The sequence below is a fragment of the Carassius gibelio genome, chromosome B19 (genome assembly GCF_023724105.1).
Source record: "Carassius gibelio isolate Cgi1373 ecotype wild population from Czech Republic chromosome B19, carGib1.2-hapl.c, whole genome shotgun sequence".
In the NCBI taxonomy this organism is placed as follows: Eukaryota; Metazoa; Chordata; class Actinopteri; order Cypriniformes; family Cyprinidae; genus Carassius; species Carassius gibelio.
Genome location: NC_068414.1, coordinates 12059553 through 12079571, shown reverse-complemented (window position 1 = coordinate 12079571; position 20019 = coordinate 12059553). Strand labels below are relative to the sequence as shown.

The 20019-nt window shown below is 36.9% G+C and overlaps 1 protein-coding gene across 7 annotated transcripts in view; it reads right to left on the bottom strand.

The window, feature by feature from the left end:
- The window catches only part of LOC127978985 (protein 4.1), a 64000-nt gene that overhangs the window by 29333 nt on the left and 14648 nt on the right, over positions 1-20019 (bottom strand). For 6 of the 7 annotated variants that reach the window (XM_052584039.1, XM_052584035.1, XM_052584038.1 and 3 more), the window contains exons 2-9: positions 10448-10830; positions 7363-7851; positions 5184-5288; positions 4734-4776; positions 4254-4329; positions 2475-2693; positions 2208-2295; positions 1308-1460 (exon numbers count right to left, since the gene is read on the bottom strand). In XM_052584039.1, coding sequence (XP_052439999.1) covers positions 1308-1460; positions 2208-2295; positions 2475-2693; positions 4254-4329; positions 4734-4776; positions 5184-5288; positions 7363-7851; positions 10448-10830 — 1556 coding nt within the window. Of the gene's footprint in view, positions 1-1307; positions 1461-2207; positions 2296-2474; positions 2694-4253; positions 4330-4733; positions 4777-5183; positions 5289-7362; positions 7852-10447; positions 10849-20019 lie in introns of all 7 variants that reach the window. The other variant, XM_052584041.1, reaches the window with a different exon arrangement.

The following is a 20019-nucleotide window of genomic DNA, read 5'->3' as shown; positions in this document are numbered from 1 at the left end:
ATCTGCAACATGACAGGGTACACCAGCGGGAATACAAAAAAAAAAAAAAAAACACCAGCGGGAATATCTGGGATATATGCATCAGTACTATCTGGGAAAAGACGAAAAAAAAGGAGAAACATGCACGCAGCAAACTATCCCTGCAGCATTTAGACACTATAGCTTACAGGGAATCCAACCCAAACACCAGACCTGTTGGTTATTTTAGGATCTTATATTTCTGGTCTGTTAAATGCATTCGACATTTTGCAACGAGCCTTCAGCGCGTGCTGAGTGAGCGAGCGCCTTAGGGGCCGTTCACATATCGTGCCTAAAAACGCGTGGAAAACGCTAAGCACGTCTTTCTCCTCCTTTCCAAAGCGCTCGGGCAGAAGCGCTCATGAGGCGTCTGTCTTTGCTAAGCAACAATGACGTGCTCTCTCCATGAGACGCGGAAATTTCAGCGAAGGATAAATGGATTTGCAGCTCTAAAAATCGCTTGCAGTAGCTCTGCTACTAAATTTATTTCAAAATTGCAATCCATATACAACTATGATCAGCTGATCCTTCATCTTGGCTGAGCTCTCAACGTTGTTACGGGAAAGGATGAAGCTGATTGGTTAGTTCTTGTCACATGACCCGCGGTGCGCTTGCGGCATTCTGAAAAGTTGAGATGTTTTTACATTTTGCTGTATCTAAAACGTATCGAACCGAACCGAACCGAACCGTGACATCAGTGTATCGTATCGAACCGAACCGTGAATTTTGTGAACCGTTACACCCCTAATATATATATATATATATATATATATATATGTTTAGTACAGTATATGCGAGTATATATGTGCACCTTCTTGCACATAAAGTTTAATCTTTGATTTTAATTTCCAGTTAATAGTACTGAGTGAGAAAATAAGACAAATAAATACGTTATTAAATGCACAATTTAAAAGGTTTTATCAATCAATGTAAGTGTCAAACATCAGTATCTGGGTACAATTATTAAACAATGTTTGAAACTGAAACATTGAAATAATTTTTTCGCAAATTAAGGACTCGTCATATTGTTTTTTGATATGAAGTTTGATCATTTTCACAGGAAAGTGCTATACAGATTTTACCAATGTAAAGATTGTTTTCTAATAATCATGAATTAAAACATGAACTGTTAAACATTTATCATAAAGAATGTAAAATAATTATAGAGTAACAATTAATTATAATTAGAAAATAAAATAATAAAATGAAAACAAATTATAATATATATAAATATATATATATATATATCAGATCTTGCAACATTACAACAAAATGTATATCAGACTTACGTCGGACGGCCGTATCTTGATGAAGAAACTGCTGCGTTTGTAGGAGACTTTGAGAACCTTTGGCCAGGGGAATCGATTGATCCTCAGCTTGTCCTTATACACCATCAGGCCACTGGAGCAGACACCCAGCATTATATCCACTCCATCCAGATCCTGACAGAAAGAAAGAGAGAGACAGAGAGAGAGAGAGAGAGAGAGAGAGAGAAATGATCTGATCTTTTGACTCAAGTTATTGAAACGCAGTGTGTAAACAAAGACTTTGCAATCACAAAGCTCCACCACTAGGGGGTGGCATGCCTTCTCTTTTAAAAAATGAATCCATCGTTTCTTTAAATCCATGGCTTGATGCAAACAGATTGACCTGGTTTCAACTACCAAATCTGAGCAGTGACAGGACATGCGATGCTTTTATCACAAGCACTCCTGTGAGATGGAGGACATTTGAGACATTTGAGTCTAACCGATGCTTTTGCAGACTGATGCTTTGACATGAAGTACGCAGTGGTTTAATCAGTGCCGAGGAGAGTCACACTGTTTAACTGGGACGTGTCATTGAATGTGTTTTAAATCACAGCACGCCACAGTAAATGGAGACTCAATGCATTTATGTAAAGTAAATGTATTCTGACTGTAAAAAATATCAATAAAATCCCAAACAATTCAATTTTGTGTAAAGTACTTAATTAAAATTGGTTTTAATGCCATTTTAGCATATAATTTATTTATTCCAAATTTTTAAGAAAATATTGTTTCATGGATTTTATACTGTATTGCAAACATTGCAAACCTCATAAAAAAGACTATTAAACACCTAATTTAATATCTAATGTGGCTATTCTTTTTATTATTATTATTATTATTTTGTACTTCATGTAAGTATCTCTAGTTAATCTACTGTACCTTTGCCTGGTGGAGGTCAACCCCATACATGGCCAGTTTTTTAGCATTCTCCAGGAACATCATATCAGCTTGAGCCGGACTCATAGATCTGTAGAAAAACAAGTAAACAAACAAACAAAAACTAGTTATGACAACATACTTTGCTACAGAAAAGGAAAGTGCATCATATGCTAGCCTCTTGTAAATGTGAATTTTTTTCAACTGCATAAACAAATATTTCCCAAGCATCCATTTATGGTAAGACTATATTAAGACAGTCATGATCACCTGTATGTGCGGTGCAGCTCCATCACTTTCTCCTCCAGCTCCCTGGTCTGTCCTGGGATGAGCTGCAGCTCCTTGGCGTAGTCAGTGGCGTGCACCTCGGGGTCGTACTCGCCCAGCTCAGACTGCAGGGCGTAAGATCCCAGCAGGGCCAGGGTCACGAAAGAGCAGGGCAGCCGGCCGTTCTTGATGTCCTTCCGCAGCTGCAAACACAAGTAGTACCTGCAGAGCGCAAAGACTTTCATATAAGCTCAAAAACACAAGGACAATATGGGCCGAGATATCACACATGACAATATGTTGTTGCAAAACGTAATGCGCAGGAGTCCAGAAGTGTAACCGTGATAACAGCAGTAAAGTGACGTCAGCGCACCGCTGTGATTACTCAGGGTGAAAGGGCTTTTGTAATTTACGAGTGTGATAATGAAACTGGCTAGAGAATTGCATGCTCACTTGGTAGAAAACAGCAGGAAGCCTTCCATTTTATTAATGATTTAATCTGGCAAGTATCGGAAATGATGATTATTAATTTTTTTAATTAGTGAGTAAGCAAGCCAGAGAGAGAGAGAGAGAGAGAGAGAGAGAGAGACAAACTACTATCATAGATGGCAGGAACTGGATATTAGTAAGGATGACAACTGAATTCTTCTGGTTCTGATTCAAATTGTAAATGCACTTCTTTTTTTTGTGTTTATCTTGTACAAATCTTGTAGCAGTTCATTGTAATTTGTATTTTCTGAATATCAGTGAATATTTGTGCATTCAGTTGGGCTTACAGCAATTTTAGTACTTCATGGAGTGCAGCAGCTGTCTCATAGAATTCAGATTGCGTTATTAGCAAATTGTTAATAGCGGTATGCATAGCAAATCAATTTAAATGATTATTGTTGTTTATAGCAGAGCCAGCAGAAAGTATCTGGTGACATGAAATTTCAATGATAACACACGAGGTAAGTAACTCTTTAAAATTGAAAGAGGCTTTTATTACTTTGTTTATCTAAAATATTTTGTGAACTCTTCAAAGCAAAATAAGCATTATTTGTTTGCATATCCTTAAAAAAGGGAACTAAGTACTTTTGTGCAGCTGTAGCATCAGAATACATAGCTATGATTGCAATTTTAACCAAATTCAATAGCAGCAGAATGACATAGCAAATTCAGATCCAATGTTAGAAATAATATTAAGTCAAATTATTGTTGCTAAAATAGCAGCGGAAGTACTCTTGAAGTTGCTTGAAATTTCAGTGATTAACGCATGGGCTTAGTAGCTATTTCAATTGAAATAGGCATTTCATTTATTTGCTTTTTTAACAGGGCTTACAGTAGATTTTGAAAATTATTCAAAGCAAATTAGGAATTATTTGATTGCGTTTGCTTATTAATAAAGACACTTATAGCAATTTTAAATATTTTTGTGCAGCTGAAGCAGCAGTATGCATAGCTATTTAGATCACAAGTTTAGTGAATTTTAACAGCAGCAGCATGCATAATAAAATTCAGACGCAATGTTAGAAATACAGGTGCTGGTTTATTTTGAACACTCTTTCCTTTTGGACACTTTTATATCCCGTTTTGGAAACTTTTATGTTATGTTTCTGTTAATAAAATTCTCTCTGAGGCCTGAAGCCACACCCACTGTGTCTGTTGTTTACTCCTCCTGCTACTATATTTTTTATATATATATATATATATATATATATATATATATATATATATATATATATATATATATATATATATATATATATATATATGTATGTATTATAAAAAAGTGCTGTTCACCTGGTGATGTCTTCTGATAGCTGGGCAGGATCAGGCGGGTAGAACTTCACATTGAATGTGAAATCGTAATTAGTGCCTAAATAAATGCACACATGATTTAAAACAGGAACAGAACATTAGACACTAAAAGCCTTTCTACACTGAGCAAAAGCAAAACGAATATCGGACGCTATAAAGCTCTGGAATAAAATAACAGATTACTATAGATGCTTCCGCATAGACTGCGGACATTAAATTATTTTTTTTTCTCTTATTTTCTCTTAAAATAGTAAATGTATATCCTGAATGCACTGTAAGTCTTTTGGATCTGCACCTAAGCGTGCAGGTGTGAATTAGCAGAAGGCGATCAATCGTTTCACACATGGTGTGAAAGCAACGTTCGTCATGATTCGACTCGCTTTTTTGCATCACGCTCAGTGTGAAAAGGCCATAACTTTATTTTTCTATGTCAAGGAGATGAACGGCAGTGATGTGACTCACCTTGTACTTGCCGCCTGATCTCCTTGGTGAAGTCCAGCCATGTCTAAAAGACAAATAAAGCTTTAACTAAAGGCCTGTTTACACAAGCTCTACTGGGCAGGTTCAGATTCTGCTTGACTGTGTTTTTATCATTTAAACATTTTTTTCATATACTTCCTCTGTGTAGTTGTTATTGTTACAACTGTGGTGTAGATTTATAATTTTATTCTTATAGAACTACAGCAGAATGATTATTAAACTTAATTATTATTGTAATGAAACTGTGTTTTATAGCAATGGTAAAGAATAGTTTCAATAACAGTTTAAGTCATTTAAAAAGAAAACAACCATTATTTCTATTTTGACTAGAATTCCACTCCAAAGTTAATCTAAAAATGAAGAAAACATGCTGTGTCAAGAAAAAAAAAAAAACATGCCACCTACAGATTAAAAGAGTGAGTGCTAACAGACCTTTACGGTTGGCGTCTCCCATATTGCCAGACCATAATAGTCTTTCTCTAACAGGTTCAGGTGGTCACACACTTTTGCAAACAGCTCCTGGCCTTTGGCATGTTTCTGAAAACAAAGAAATGTAGTTTAAAGACAGAAGCTGTTTGGAACAGTACTATTTAAGTATTTTAGTCAGACAACAACTGTAGTCCTCAAATAGCAGCTTGTTAGCCACAAGCATTAAAGCATACAGTGACTGATTAGGGGTGGGCGAAATCTCGATATTTAAAATAAATCGATATATTTTTTAAACACGATATGGGTTTTGACATATCATATATATATCGATATATTGTTTATATTTAATTCTGATTCCGCCACTTTGTTTGTTTGCCTTCTCTGAGCTGTGCTCGCCCCCCGCCTCCTTGATTTTGTTCCCCCTCCCCTCGCGTGTTGTCTCATAAACATGACGGCGTCCTCAACCAGCCCGGAGGCTACAGAACTAGTCTCAAAAAAGTACAACTGGCTCCATTTTTCTGGAGATACTTTGGTTTTAAGGCGTCGGGCGAACAGCAGGCAGATGTCTACTGTAGGGCCCTATGATTTCCGCGATGCAAAAAACGCGGAGGGAATTGCAGAATCCAGTCATAATCAGAATAATCCAGAATAATCACACAACATTTCTTCCATGTTTTATTTTTAATAGTAAATCCCCTTCATTTACCAAAAAATAAAGTTTGCTTAATTTTAAATAATTAAAAGATACATTTATATGAATGTTTTATGCCTTCATTTGATAACCAGAAAAATGTAAATACACAGAATTTCAGAGGGGAAAAACATTTCATAAGGCTATTTTAAGAATTTCTTTCTTTTTTCTTTTCTTTTTTTTTTTTTTTACAAATTACGTTGTTTTTATGCATTTAAATAATTACACATGCTAAAACACAGAATTAGGTAACAATAAAACATATGGTGAAGAAAAAAATAAAACATTTCATAGGGCACCCTAAACGTAATATTTGGCTTTTCTTTTTTTTTGCAGTAGTTTTGGGGGGTTATTTTTCCTGTAAAGATATTGAGATATATATTGTATATCGAGATATAGCAAAATATAATGAGATATATTTTTTGCTCCATATTGCCCAGCCCTAATATATATATATATATATATATATATATATATATATATATATATATATATATATAAATTATAACAGGAAATTGACATAAAAAGTTTAAATGATGACATAAAAAGTCTTAATTATTGTAATGTAATTTATAAGTCATAGTTATAACAAAAAGTGAAAACTATGATAAACAACAATGTCAGTACAACGTCAATATAAACACATTTTACATTAATAATTTTGACTATTTACCTCATAATCATGACTCATAATCAAGACATAAATGAAAATTATGAGATACTATGTCATGTTTTTTGATAGTTTTTTTTCTTATGTGGCAGGAATGTTCTTCTATAATAGAATGCATATTGTGCTCAGTACGCTGATTTTTTTGTATGCATGGAATACCCAGATTCTATAGTACACAACAGAGTGCATTATGCTGGGTACTGTATCCCACAATGCAATGTGTATGGCTTTACTTTCCAGGGTGAATGAACCAGAAGTTATTAGGGACATGATGTTTTTGATTAATTACTATTGTGGAACTGCAAGTAACGAGGTCATGTGACGACAAAGTAACAGCTGTTTGAAACGTGGAATTTTGCAGAACTAATTTTGAATCAGGCCTGTACGGTTCAAGTTCTATAAAAATAGTTGCCTTATATTCCATTCTGCACATAGAGACTCGTGAGTGGAAATAGAATTGTTAGCCTAGCTCGCTACATGCTAACAGCAAAATTAGCTGTGAATGTAAAGCGAGAATTGCGGGTCAAGTTGATTCTAATAGGGATGTTCTGTTTCACTAAGGGTGCTGTCTCTGTAGATAGCAGACATCAAGTCTGCTCAGTGGGTTTCAGACAAGAGCCACACATTACGATGGCAACGAAAACAGGCCAAAGTGTCAGATCAGCAGAAATAGTCTCTGGGTAGTCTGAGAGTTAATTAGCAAAGGAAGTAAAAGCCCTTGAGCAATGCTTGAGTTTCAGAGTCGCTCTTGCGGGACTAGACAACGATACAGCACACTTGATAAGCAACAAAAGCAGTGTGTGTGTGTGTGTGTCACTTACTTCGAGCTCACACTCGAACAGAGTATCATCCAGCAGCTTGATTTTGCAGTGCATGACCCTGGGGCGGCGAGATGTTTTCTGCTTCTTCCCCTCCTCCTCCTCTTCCTCCGCCACCGCGTTATCCTCCTGTTTCTCTTCCTCTTTTTCTCCTTCCTCCTTTACCTCTGTTTCTGCCGCACCTGCGTCTTCCAGCTTGGCCTCTTCCTCTACTTTCTCTTTTTCCTTCTCACACTCCTCGTCATTCTCTCCCTCCTCTCCTTTGGCCTTGTCCTCGTTTCTCTTCTCCTTCTTCTCTTTTTTCTCCTTTTTCTCTTTCTTCTCTGCTTTCTCTTTTTTCTGTGGCTTCTCCTTCTTCTCCGGCTTCTCCTTGTCTGCTTTCTCCTTCTTTTCCTTTTCCTTCTTTTCCTTCTTCTTCTTCTCCCCCTTCTCCCCCTTTTCTGCCTTGCCGGACTCCAGCTCGGCGTCTTTCTTCTGATCTGCTACAATTTGCTGGAGGAAAACAAATAAGTTAAAAATCCAAAGTTTATATTACTACAAAATTAATTTGCTGGAGGAAGACTAATGTGTTCCTTTTTAGAACCAAGGTTCTACAGAATGATTATTTTAGAGTTAAGCCAACTTGATTGCCAATAACCAATAATTTTGTATGTGTAAAACATAAACTAAACGCCAGTTTTTAAAGTCACTGATGATACTAGCGATGATTATAAAACATTTTTTACATTGCAACCTTTTTTTATTTTCATGGGGTCATTGGTTCCCCATTTTCCACAAGTTGATATGATTCTTTAGAGTCTTAATGGAAAGTCTATAACATACTTTGGTTAAAGTTTCTCGGTGGAATCTGAGAATGGCTTGATTTTAGAAAGGGGTCATGATTTATCAAGATATTAAAAAAATAAATGAAAATGTCTTCTTTTGCATTCAACAGAAAATAAATTCATACAGGTTTGGAACAACATGAGAGTGAGAAAATTGGGACAGAATTTTAATTTTTGGATGATCTATCCCTTTAAAACACTTCGTATTCAAGAGAAAAGAGAGCAGAATAAATAATCAAATGCTAGCATAAGGGGGAAAAAAAGCTGAAGCATTTTGACAGAAGTCAGCAATGCCTAAAATACCAACCGTTCAGTGAAAAAAGCCTCTCAGAAAGCTTTTAGTGAACTGTGCTGCTGGAGGTTTTAACACGCAACCTTTAACCGTAACTCGACATGTGAATGTGAGATGTGTGAAGCATTCTTTTGCACAGACATCCCTTGCTACATGCAAACAGTGAGAACATCCAGTTGTCATCCTGAGGTCAAAAGTAAGCCCACACACAGGATTGCTCTGACTTTTAAAAGTCTTAGAGATACTTTAATGTTTTGCTTCAGAAGACTTAATTTAGAAGTGTGGAACACTTTTGTCCCAAATGGTGATGATTAATTAGCGCTTCTTTAATGCAAACAAAATGGATAAGCTACAACAGGCTAGCATGTCAGCTGTGGTGATGCTAGGGCTGATTTATCAATATAAAAATATTCCTGCTTGTTGTCAAACTACTTCAAACCAACCGATAGCAGCAGGCGACTGAGTAACAACTAACCTCAAAACGACTGTCGTAACTTATTTTTATCAAAATGTATCCAATACTTTTTGGATGCTCAGAAGTTATGGAAATTAAAACTGGAAATGCTTAAGGACTGTTGTGTTAGCTTACATTTTTTACCACCATCTTTAAGTTTTTATGACAACGTTTAAATGCTTATATTTTATTGAGTAGAAACATAAGTATATCATTAAAATAGTTAATAGAAAAATACTTATATGCAACTCAGATTTGAGTGATGATTGTTAAAATATAATTAATTACATGATTAGGGTTTTAATTTTCAGCTATAAAAACTTTCATTTCAGTTCCAGTAAAAAATAAATGTCAGTGCATCACTACTTTTATGGTGCTTTTTGCCCTTTTCATATATTATATATCAGTGTTAATTTTGACAGGCATTTTAGATTTAGTCTTAGTCTTTATCTAAATGCTTAGTAGGTTTAGTCACATTTTAGCCATTTTAGTCTTTCATAGTTTTAGTCTAGTTTTAGTAGACGAAAGGTCATTGCATTTTTGTCAACTTTTAGTCATTACTTTTAGTCATTATTTTAGTCAAACTGAAGTTATCAACATTTATTTTGGTAGCTATTTTATATGAGGTATTCAAAGTAAAATAATCATTAATTCTTCTCTATATAGACCAAATCAATTAAGGATTGAATTTGGAAAAAACTTGAATAAATTATGACAATTTTCATTTTTGTGTGAACTATCCCTTTAATAGTATAGTGAAAAGGGAGCAACATATACAAATTACAGTTGTTAATATATAATATAGATAATATATTTAATTTATACTTTTTTGAAAAAGAAGCATAATAAGACAAATATGAAAAAGTTACAAATTAAACTCATTTTTTTCTTTTTTAGATACAGTAGGTTTACTTAAAGTGCACATTTATTTAAAACATATTTCGCTTGTTTACATTAATGACATGGATAGGTACTTAATAGGAATGCTGTCCCCTTAAAATGGAAAGCATACGTATTACTGACACCGTTCAGTTATTTGGACTGCTGTGTGTGTATTTGGGCAATGAGAACTGATCGCGTGCAGTACTGCCTATGGAAGTGGATCGCTAAGTTAATCGACCATGAATTGTGACTCCCCGGAAACACCGTACTCTTTTCCCCTTTCGTATGCTGAGGCCATTGTTTCAGTTCGCTAGTTTGCATTTTGTTAATTTATCTATCCACTGCGGCTACCATACCGAGACTAGATATGCGAACGCCCTTTATCCGATTGCAATCCAATGACAGGGATGCACATTTTATGTCTGGTAGTCCTCAAAAAATATTATAGTCCCTTCTCGTCCTGTTTACGAAGAGGCGGCATAAATTTCGTCATAGTTTTTATCATCAGATATTAGGTTTAGCCCATCGACGCTTGTTAACAAATATTTTTTATCCTCGTCTTCGTTGACGAAATGAACACTGTTATATATACACACAAAAATCTGGCTCTAGTTTTCATACCATCCTCTTTCTCACCTGGTTTTCAGCACTGCTGATTGAGTGCTGGTCTAGAGCAACATCGCCCTCTATGCGCAGTTCCGGCTCGGGGTCTGCTATGGGAGCTTTGGGTTCTTCCTGGCTGCCCTTGTCCCGGGCCCTCTCTGTCTCCACCCCCTCACCGTCCGAGCACTGTGAGCGGCGCTTCAGGAAGGAGGAGAAGAGCCGGGAGAGGCTGCGGCCAGCGGAGGTGCGCTGACGTGGCTTCAGCTCCTGTTCCTCCTCCGAGCCCCTGGGGGGCGGTGAGGTGCCAGAGGGGCTGTCCTGAGCGGTGTCAGCGGGGCCTGGCTCCTGTGCAGCGGGGTCCTCCTCTTCCTGCTGCTGCTCACACACCTGCTTCTTATGAACGCTCTCCGCCTCGTCTGTGGTCATGGCAGTCGCTGCAGGAAGAGACGTTTCGGGTTATTTTACAGCACTGTTGAAAGTCTCCGTATACTACACTATTTCCAGTGGATTTTCAAAGTATGTCTCGGTCAGTATGCACTTGAAAATGTGCAACAGGAAGTAAGTGCACTGAAATTTGGGGCTGGGTATCGATTCAGATGTCAAGCTCTTAATCCTATTTGATTCTAATTTTTTTTTATTACATTCAGTGAATATCGTTTTAATACAAATACTATTGATATTTCTAAAAAATGTAAACACCAGTTTACAAATGGTGAATTAATAAAATAAAATTAAAATTAAGAACCACAGGCCTTTATTTTAAACCTATTATTTTTGTGTATAGGCTTCTTTTTTGAGCAATAATAGGACCCTATAAAATGTTTTTGTAATTTTTTTCTGGTAATCAAATGAAGGCATAAAACATTAATTTAATTCATCCTAATCAAATGAAAATTAAAACCTTTTATTTTTTGGCAAATAAAGTGCTGCACAACAAAGGTTTACTGTTAAATAAAAAAAATATAAAAGAAAATGTGATTATTCCTTTAAAAATAAAAATGTATTTATATGTATCAGCAGTAGTATGTCTTAAGACTGCTAAATAGTCATATATTCTGACGTTTCTTAACGTTAAACTATACTTTTATTTTGACGGGTTGCCGTGAGGAACTTGCAGCTGCTGTGCATGTGATATGATTGTAGTCTTCTCAAATTAAACAGATCTCAAATTCAGAGCAGCTGGAGATGATATTCGTGTATTCATATCATCAAAGTGAGACAGCAAAGCTGAAAACATCACAAGCATCGTCCACGATTTAGTATGTGTGTAAGTTACATTAGTATCTGCCATTCATTAATTGTTTGCAGAAATCATGGCACCTTATGTGTTAAATGCTTCTGCAGATTTGTTGTATTCCTATTGTATTTCCCCTGAGCATTGAGAATCACACGTATGGCTTTGTTATTGGTTCTCATCAACAGTATCGTTTGCTCATAACATCTGCCATGATAAGCGCTGAATGAATCACAGGCTTTCTGTTGTAACATCGCGCAAGGGAAATAAGGGTGACATCTAGAGGAGAAGAGTATTGATAAGATTCACGTTAATCAGATCTTGTTTTAATTGTAGGCTGAAATAAATCCCAGAAAAGATCAATTCCTGAAACATTTGAGCGGCACTCAACTTTTTTAATGCACAGAATAGGGCTGGACGATTAATCGAAAAGTAATCAAAACCGAAATTCAGGACCTCTAACCGACGTGATTTTCCCATGTTGGTTATTTCGTTTTTTTTAATCCTGTTAACACTTTCCCATTAAAAGCACACTACCGTGTGTGTAGACACATAACTCTGCTCTCCAGTCAGTGGCATAAAAGCAAAACACTGAGGTGTACACCGGTTCAACACAGCGATGGCGCGAGTCTTGCGTCTTCACTAAACTTTGTCAGTTGTATTTGTTTTATGGTCTGGACGTTCAAGCGATTAGACGGTGGGATGTGTATTATTATTTCGAGCTCCCCTCCGCGCAGCTGCATTTTGACACGAGCACTCATATAAACAGCTGTGAAGATTGCGCGCACAGAGGAACGCAAAAACTAGTTGACAAGCGATGTCCTGTGATTTATCACTAAAGTAGCTTAGAATCTCAAAACTTATTATAGCATATTTTTCTACTTTTGAAGGAACTAGGCTATTTACAACCCACTGCTTCACGATAATATAGAGACGGTAACTCACACACGCAATCACTTGTACTGGTACTGTGCTAATTTATATTTATCTGATCTTTATTTAACTCTTACACAGAACAATAAGCTGTAAGAAATGTTACGAACATAGATCAAATAACTGCTGATAGTGAGCTATGATGTCAGATCGCTTTTTCAATGGAAAAAAATATCCCACCTTTTATAAGTCAATCATATTTACAGTACAAACCTTGTCAGTCAACTATGAGGGCAAAAAAACGAAACAGAAAAAACATAATCTTTCATTAATCGTAATCGAGGTAAAATGTTAAATTAATCGTGGTTTTGATTTTAGGCCATAATCATCCAGCCTTAGCACAGAAACATTTTTGCGATATTCTAAACAGTTTTCGTACGCTTTAATAATGTTGTATTTAATTCCAAAGGAAAGGATTCCCCAGTTCAACACTGTATCACTGAAAGAAATCTCGGCTCGCAAACTTTTACTCTGTCGACAAACGAACTCACACCATGGTTTTTACATGTCTTGTCATGCCAGAGCTGTCAAACATGTGTAGCGATACAATGTTGTTTCTACAAACAATAAATGAACAGCGTAACAACTTACTAGCCACAGAGCTAACTTCTGAAAAAGCACTTGAAGACTCAAAATAAAATGCATCGCCCGGACAGCAGTTATTTGACACGCAACCGATAATACTGTTTGTTAGTTTACATATAATCTAAAATGTTGTAGAATGCTGGAGGAGAATGAACTTACTGGGGTTTGACGCAGATGTGACAGTATGTGGAAACTTGTGCGCGCTAACAAATTAAACTTTTCATGCGATCTTGTATATCATGAGCGCGTGCTATAAAACGTACTGTAAATAACCAACAAATATATCACTCCGCCAGTGGCACTAACTTCAGCTGCAAACACTGTACTGGGAACAACGGCGCCGTTTCGAGCCCAGTTTCCTTTCTCCACAGAGCTGCTTCGGATGAAATTACACTTTATTGCGTGTTGTACACACACCAGGGATGGAAATTAAGTTTTTTGTCCACCGGCCGGGTGAAACCGTATGCTATTTTTATTTACCCGCCACGGTAGCCGGTAGGTAAAGCGAGTTTACCTGCCACAACACAAAGTCACCCGTATTTGGCTGGTAGCGGGTGCTAATTTGCATCCCTGGTCTTTTGTGAACTGAGTTTCACGCACAGATGAAACAAATGTTCAAAATGTTCAAGCGTCCAACTGCACTGCTGCCTCTTCAGGACCCTAACCCTGACTGTGATTCCAATTGCCCATATGGTTACTCAGACCCTGTGCTTGGCTTGTTCATTACAGTCCATCAGAGACGTACTGATGTCCGATGAATGAGTGTATCAGTGAATCATTTAAATGTTGGACTGTTCTATTCAACCCACAAAACTGTCATTTAACTTTTTTCAATCACTTCTGCAATCTAGGTGTAAGAGAAACTGAGCACTGCCACACAACGACAGATGCACTCTGTGCATCTCCACTGAACCCTGAATAGTTTTAACAACCCAAAAACAACTGACTCACACTCGTATGTGCCTTTAAATAATGCAACAGTCTATCAGTCAAGCCATATCCAATTATGACAAGCTCATATGTTTAGTGTTAAATCTAATTACACAGAGATCACATACAAACCACTTCGGTAAAGATGTTTGTGAGCCAGCCTACTCTAAAGCTGATGACATCACAGCAGATTTACACACTAAAGCATTATGGGTATTGCCTGAGGTCAGCTGTGTCAGCGTCCACTCACGCATGCAGCAACAAGGCTTGAGCTAACCAGCTGACGGTAACCGTGATATTCAAATCATGAAATATCGACACTGTATTAATTTAGGGTGTGACGATATACTGGTACTGACGATAACCACAATATTGAAAATGAACAGGACACTTATGATAACACGACACGCAAATAACCTACCTACCATAAACTGTAGGTTAAAGAGATTAAAATACGGGTACGCAAGTGAACAGGTTAAAGTATCAGTTTGGATGTTAATATTTATTCATCATACTGTTGAACTTGACAGTATTTTGTCTCGTTTTTTTATAGGGAGCTTCAAAGAATATAGAGAAAGCCAGAGTCTCACGTCAGCTGTGCCCTGAAGAAGAAGAAGTGAAAATGCATGTGTCCTGTGTTTACCAGTATCCTTATGTTCATTGGTTAAAACGAAAAACTAACTAACTAAATAAACAAAGTAAAATTAATGTGGCTGATTCACCTATAGACTTATTTTTCTATAGTTTTCTATAGATATTGTGATATATCGATATTGTAAATTCTTTTTACCGCAATAAACGTGGTGTGAAAAATCTAATATTGTGACAGCCCTAATTCCATACTATGACAACTACAGAGCACACAGTGATGGAAAAAATATATTTCATTGCTTTTGTGTTCTCTTCCATGAAGGTTGTGTTCTTTGAGAAATTTTTCTATTCACTTGCTAAACTTTTGAAATCTTTCACAAAACTGATAAAGAAAATAATATTTTAACATCTTATTGTTACAATATTACAATGTTGGCACTCCCACCAGCTCCATTTTCTATGGCTCTTGGCCCTGCCCTGCTGGCTACAAATGTGAGACTTTATTTCAGTGCTTTTGATATTTCAATACTTTTGAAAGTGAACAAAAGTACCAGGTAGCAGCTTTCTTTAAGTACAAGTGGCACCGAGTACCCGGTCAACCCGGTTCTTGACGCATACAACGCTATGATTTCTGCGAAGCAGAAAACGCAACGGAATCTCAAAATCCAGTCATGAAAATGAAACGTACATTTTAATATGGACAGTCATGGAAAAAGTTAGCATAAATTCATCAAATCAATTCTCTACATGGACCAGTATCTGTAAAAGTTGGTTAAAATATGAATCCTGCATGTTCTGCGCATTCCTGTGTGAATGAATGAATGGTTTGTTTACTACATAGACTGAAGCGTGTGACGCTTCCAGTAATTTCAGCATCTGCTGTCTCAATGAGGACATAAAATACATCAATAACATTACCAGAACTGTTCTGAGTCACTTCACAAGCATTTTACCGTTTCATTTGAGTAAAACCAGTGTCAATTTAAAGGTATTCACGGCAACCCGTCCAAATAAGTTCATTTTTACATAAAGGCATTGTGCAAAAATATTACTATTATTTAGTAGAATGTATGTGATACTGCTAGATACTGTAAAAAAAATGTTAAAGAAATAAATTACACAATATTTCTTCTATGTTTTAATTTTAATAGCAAATCCCCTTTATTTACCAAAAAATTTAATTAGCATATTATTGTGTTTTCCTTTGGTACCAAAATTGGTACTGAGAACCGTGGATTTTCACTGGTATTGGTACCGGATACTGAAATTTTGGTACCGTGACAACACTAGGAGTCAGCGAATATAATTTTTTTTTAAACCAATGCAAGGTTTGCGGGTAATGCAAATGAACACAAAGTTTCTCAGGGAAACACATTACTATTACATACCATTTACACAGCAAACTTTTTGTGAGCCAACATAAATGTTTTGTAAGTGAATGCAAAGTTTATGAATGCGGTGTTTAACTGTTGACTGATCATAAAGGTACACTCACGTTAGTGAAATCAGAGCAAGTGGAAAAAAGGCCTGCTGTATTCTTCTTAATAGCATAGCTATGAGATAACCACCACTCACACAGAAGTCACTTTCAAACCAAGCAGGTTTTTTTTACTCCATGCAATGAATTAATTTTACCAACATGAAAATGCAATATTTTCCCATGCAGATTTCACACGAGGTTCAAGTTGGTCAAGTGAATTTGTCACACTGACCAACAGAAATCTGCTTGGTTTGAAAGTGACTTCTTTGTTTCATATCTCACTACACTACTGGAACTTTTTTCCCCCATGAAAAATGCTAAAATGGCCGCACCTGAACTACTGTATTATACAAGAATTACATCAAAGAGAATCACTGCGACTACAAAGAACATGATCTCACCGAACATGTTCTCATGCTGTTCTGATGTCCCCTACAGATTCAGACTAAACTGAGGGACTTCCTCATGTCTCCTGACTCAACGCATCATCCGTCCCATCCTCCAAACTATCTCTCCATTGTCCCCTCTATCCTCCACCTGTACAAAAGCTAAAAAAAAGTCCCTCCTCCAAGCTGATATTGCATTGAAATTTGGGTCTGTGGCCCGTAATTTCAACAAGGCCGACTTCAACACTATTTTTGCTTTATTTTTACCTAGATTAATGGAGATGACAATTAATAAAATGATTGATTATTAAGTTATCATTCTAGTTTACAGCACACAGACAAGTAAATGAATACAGGCTCAAATAGCTCCCTGTTTAATCATCTTGTCCACACACACACACACACATACACAGGTCTGCTATTCAGCCGTCGTTCTTTCCCATTCACTAGCAAAGTAATTACAAAGCCTCATTATGAGGGTCCAAGTTTAAGCAGTCTCTTGAGGACAGACTGGACTAAAAAAGTCTATCCCATTCATGCAGAAAGGCTGCTTCTGTTTGAGTCATAATGTTTATTCAACTAATCTGGCACTAAGATGCATTTAACCTCCCTCTCACAACAAATATCACATTATTCTCAATATATCAACAGGTCAAGTATGATCCCTGTCATTTAATGTGTGTGAGTCAGGTTTGAAATGTCCTCACAAGCATAGTACAGTCTAAAATCCCTCACATCATGAGGATCAGCCGACAGTCCTCATGAGGAAAACACGTACAGAGTTCTGGCATGAAACTCCAGATGGTGCAGTCTGATAGGTCTGGCGCAATCTGACATAATGACATCATTTTTACACGGCACAGCTGATTGGTCTTCTCCTGTATCAGTAGCCAATGAGCTTGTTGCTCAACATTCAAATATTTGACTAGTGATTGCTTTAGCAGTTTTAGCATGCTTTAGAAACCCTCCACCTTCCCCAGCTCCATCTGTATAGATCTGCTATGGGGTGAACATGTATGCTATATGGTAGGGCTGGGCAATTAATCGAAGAAGTGTGAAAGAGAACTTACACTGTTCCTCAGGGGGATTTTTTGTATCCTTCATAAAAACAGCAACATTTTGTACAAAAAGAAATTCATGTGTCATATTCAAAGACGATGTCCAGATCAGATTTAGATCGTTAATCAGAACATAGATGGAGTCAATCACTTCCATCAACACCCCCAAAACTTTACAGTGCTACAACACTTCCTGGGACGACGTTTCATTCACGTTTGGCAAGTTTGATTATGCTGTTTGTTTGATTTATGGTGATTGCGTTATTTGACATATACTTCTGTTTACATATGCAATCGCTTTTTCTGATTCTTTTTTGATCCAGACATTCAGTACTCTTTCAGAAGACGTTTAATAGCGGCTCCTATCATATATCACTGAAAACACGCAAAAACAGCCGGAAAATTCTGTCAATGGCAGGGAATCGGTTAATGAGCAAATTAGAAAAGACAAAATATAAAATTGCAGAAAGGTCCGTGTGAATACTACACAATAAAATACTCCATCTCAACAGAGTGGATACTTGTATACAAAATACTACACTTCTCATTCTGAAATGAAACCAAACAGGAATTGAACTTCTCAACTTCTCCATTTATCTACTTAAAGTCCTTAACAAACCAAAATCCCCACCCAGCATCTGCTCAACTAAACCATTCAGCTGCAAACAGTGTGATTATCAGCGCCTTTCTACTTTGCAGAAGATTTTCCATTTAAATAATTTAATCTACCTGCAGCAAACGCGCACACACACACACACACACACACACACACACATACACACTGAGCTGAGAGTCAAACGATGACACTTACTGCAACCTGTGCACAAACACACACACACAGAGCATGACGGTCTGTGATCACAACTGGAAACAATGAAACCGTTACTAGTTGAAAACATGAAATTTGTAAGTAAAACAGGGTCATTCCATGTCAAATCAAACTAATTTCCTAATAATATTTTTTATGATGAAAGATAAGCATAATGTAGTAAAGCACTATTTTGTAGACTGATGGCAGCAGCATCATTTAATTGTTACACAGAGACAGGTACTTTAAGTCTATTAGTAAAATCTGTTGACTTCAGCAATCTCTCTTCTTTGTAACCCAAAGGTGACAGGGTTAGTATCAGTTGTATGCATAGTGACCAACATTTGGTTTTTGACCACTGAAAAAAGCAGCAGTTTTCTTATATCTAGAAAAGGAACAATGTAAAGCCTTAAAAGTTAAGATACCAAAACAAAACTTTAAATCTAAAAGGATTTTAAGATATATTGAATACTTCTTGAGTTACAGCCATGCATTGCAAACTTCAGGGTAAAATTAAGTGTTTTTCTAATTTTTGAATTATCTCTATTGGAACATTATGCAAAGACTGCTAAAGTCAACAGATTTTACTAAAAGACCCAATCTCTGTCTGTAAATAAACAATGCCGCCATCTTTCTAAAGTCATTTTTACCCAAATTGACTGCAAATCTAGATTACTCACTAAATATATATATATATATATATATATCCATGACTTAATATTTTGACTTTCTTCTTATAAAAGAAGAGTTGTACTTGTTGGGTTGACCCGGAATGACCCTGTAATTTTATTAGAGATGAAGGGTAAATGAAGTGGCTCGAGTCTGTGTGTAATGTGGTTTCTGTCAACTGCTTCCAGTCTGAAGAACTTGCTTGATAATGATGGGAGTGATCTAGTTTTGTTTTGCGTCAGCTCCTGATTTGAGACCAGCAGGTGCAGAGCCCATTTTCCCGTCCCAGAACTGTCTCGTATTCTGCGCTGTGTCTGTGGGAAAGGGCTATAATTCAGTCCATCTCATTTTGCTGGCCCGCAGGAACAGGTGAGCAGGGTGTGTGGATGTCTGGAAGCTTCCTGTTAGACCCGTCTGTTATTACAGTAAACAAACACGAGCCTCTTTTCCCCACAGGCTGTCCAATATCTCAACCAAATCCACGTCATCCTTTCTACAGGCGCTGTCACACTGCTAATATCCTGTTCACTGCCAGTATGAGAACTGTCTACATGCATTTGTGTTTTACAATGCTTTTGTAGGGCCGTTATTAATGCTGCGGGGTGGAGGAAGGAGGGGCCGAGGGCGTGACGGCATGGATTTACAGACACAATGACTGAAACAAACACACAGAACTGAGACAGAGACGCATTAGACATGCTGGAGTCCTGAACCCTGCCTGATCATCAGACAACACCAACGCTGAGCTCATCAGGACACCAGTCAGCCACCAGACAAAATCTACAACAACAAAAGTGTCAAAACAGCCAAAGTTCAGATAACAAGTAATACAAAAATTAGATTATACAAATAGAAACATGAATGTACATAATAAAACAGACATACAAATAAATAAATAAACCAATGACAGAAGAAAAAAATGTAAGGGTTA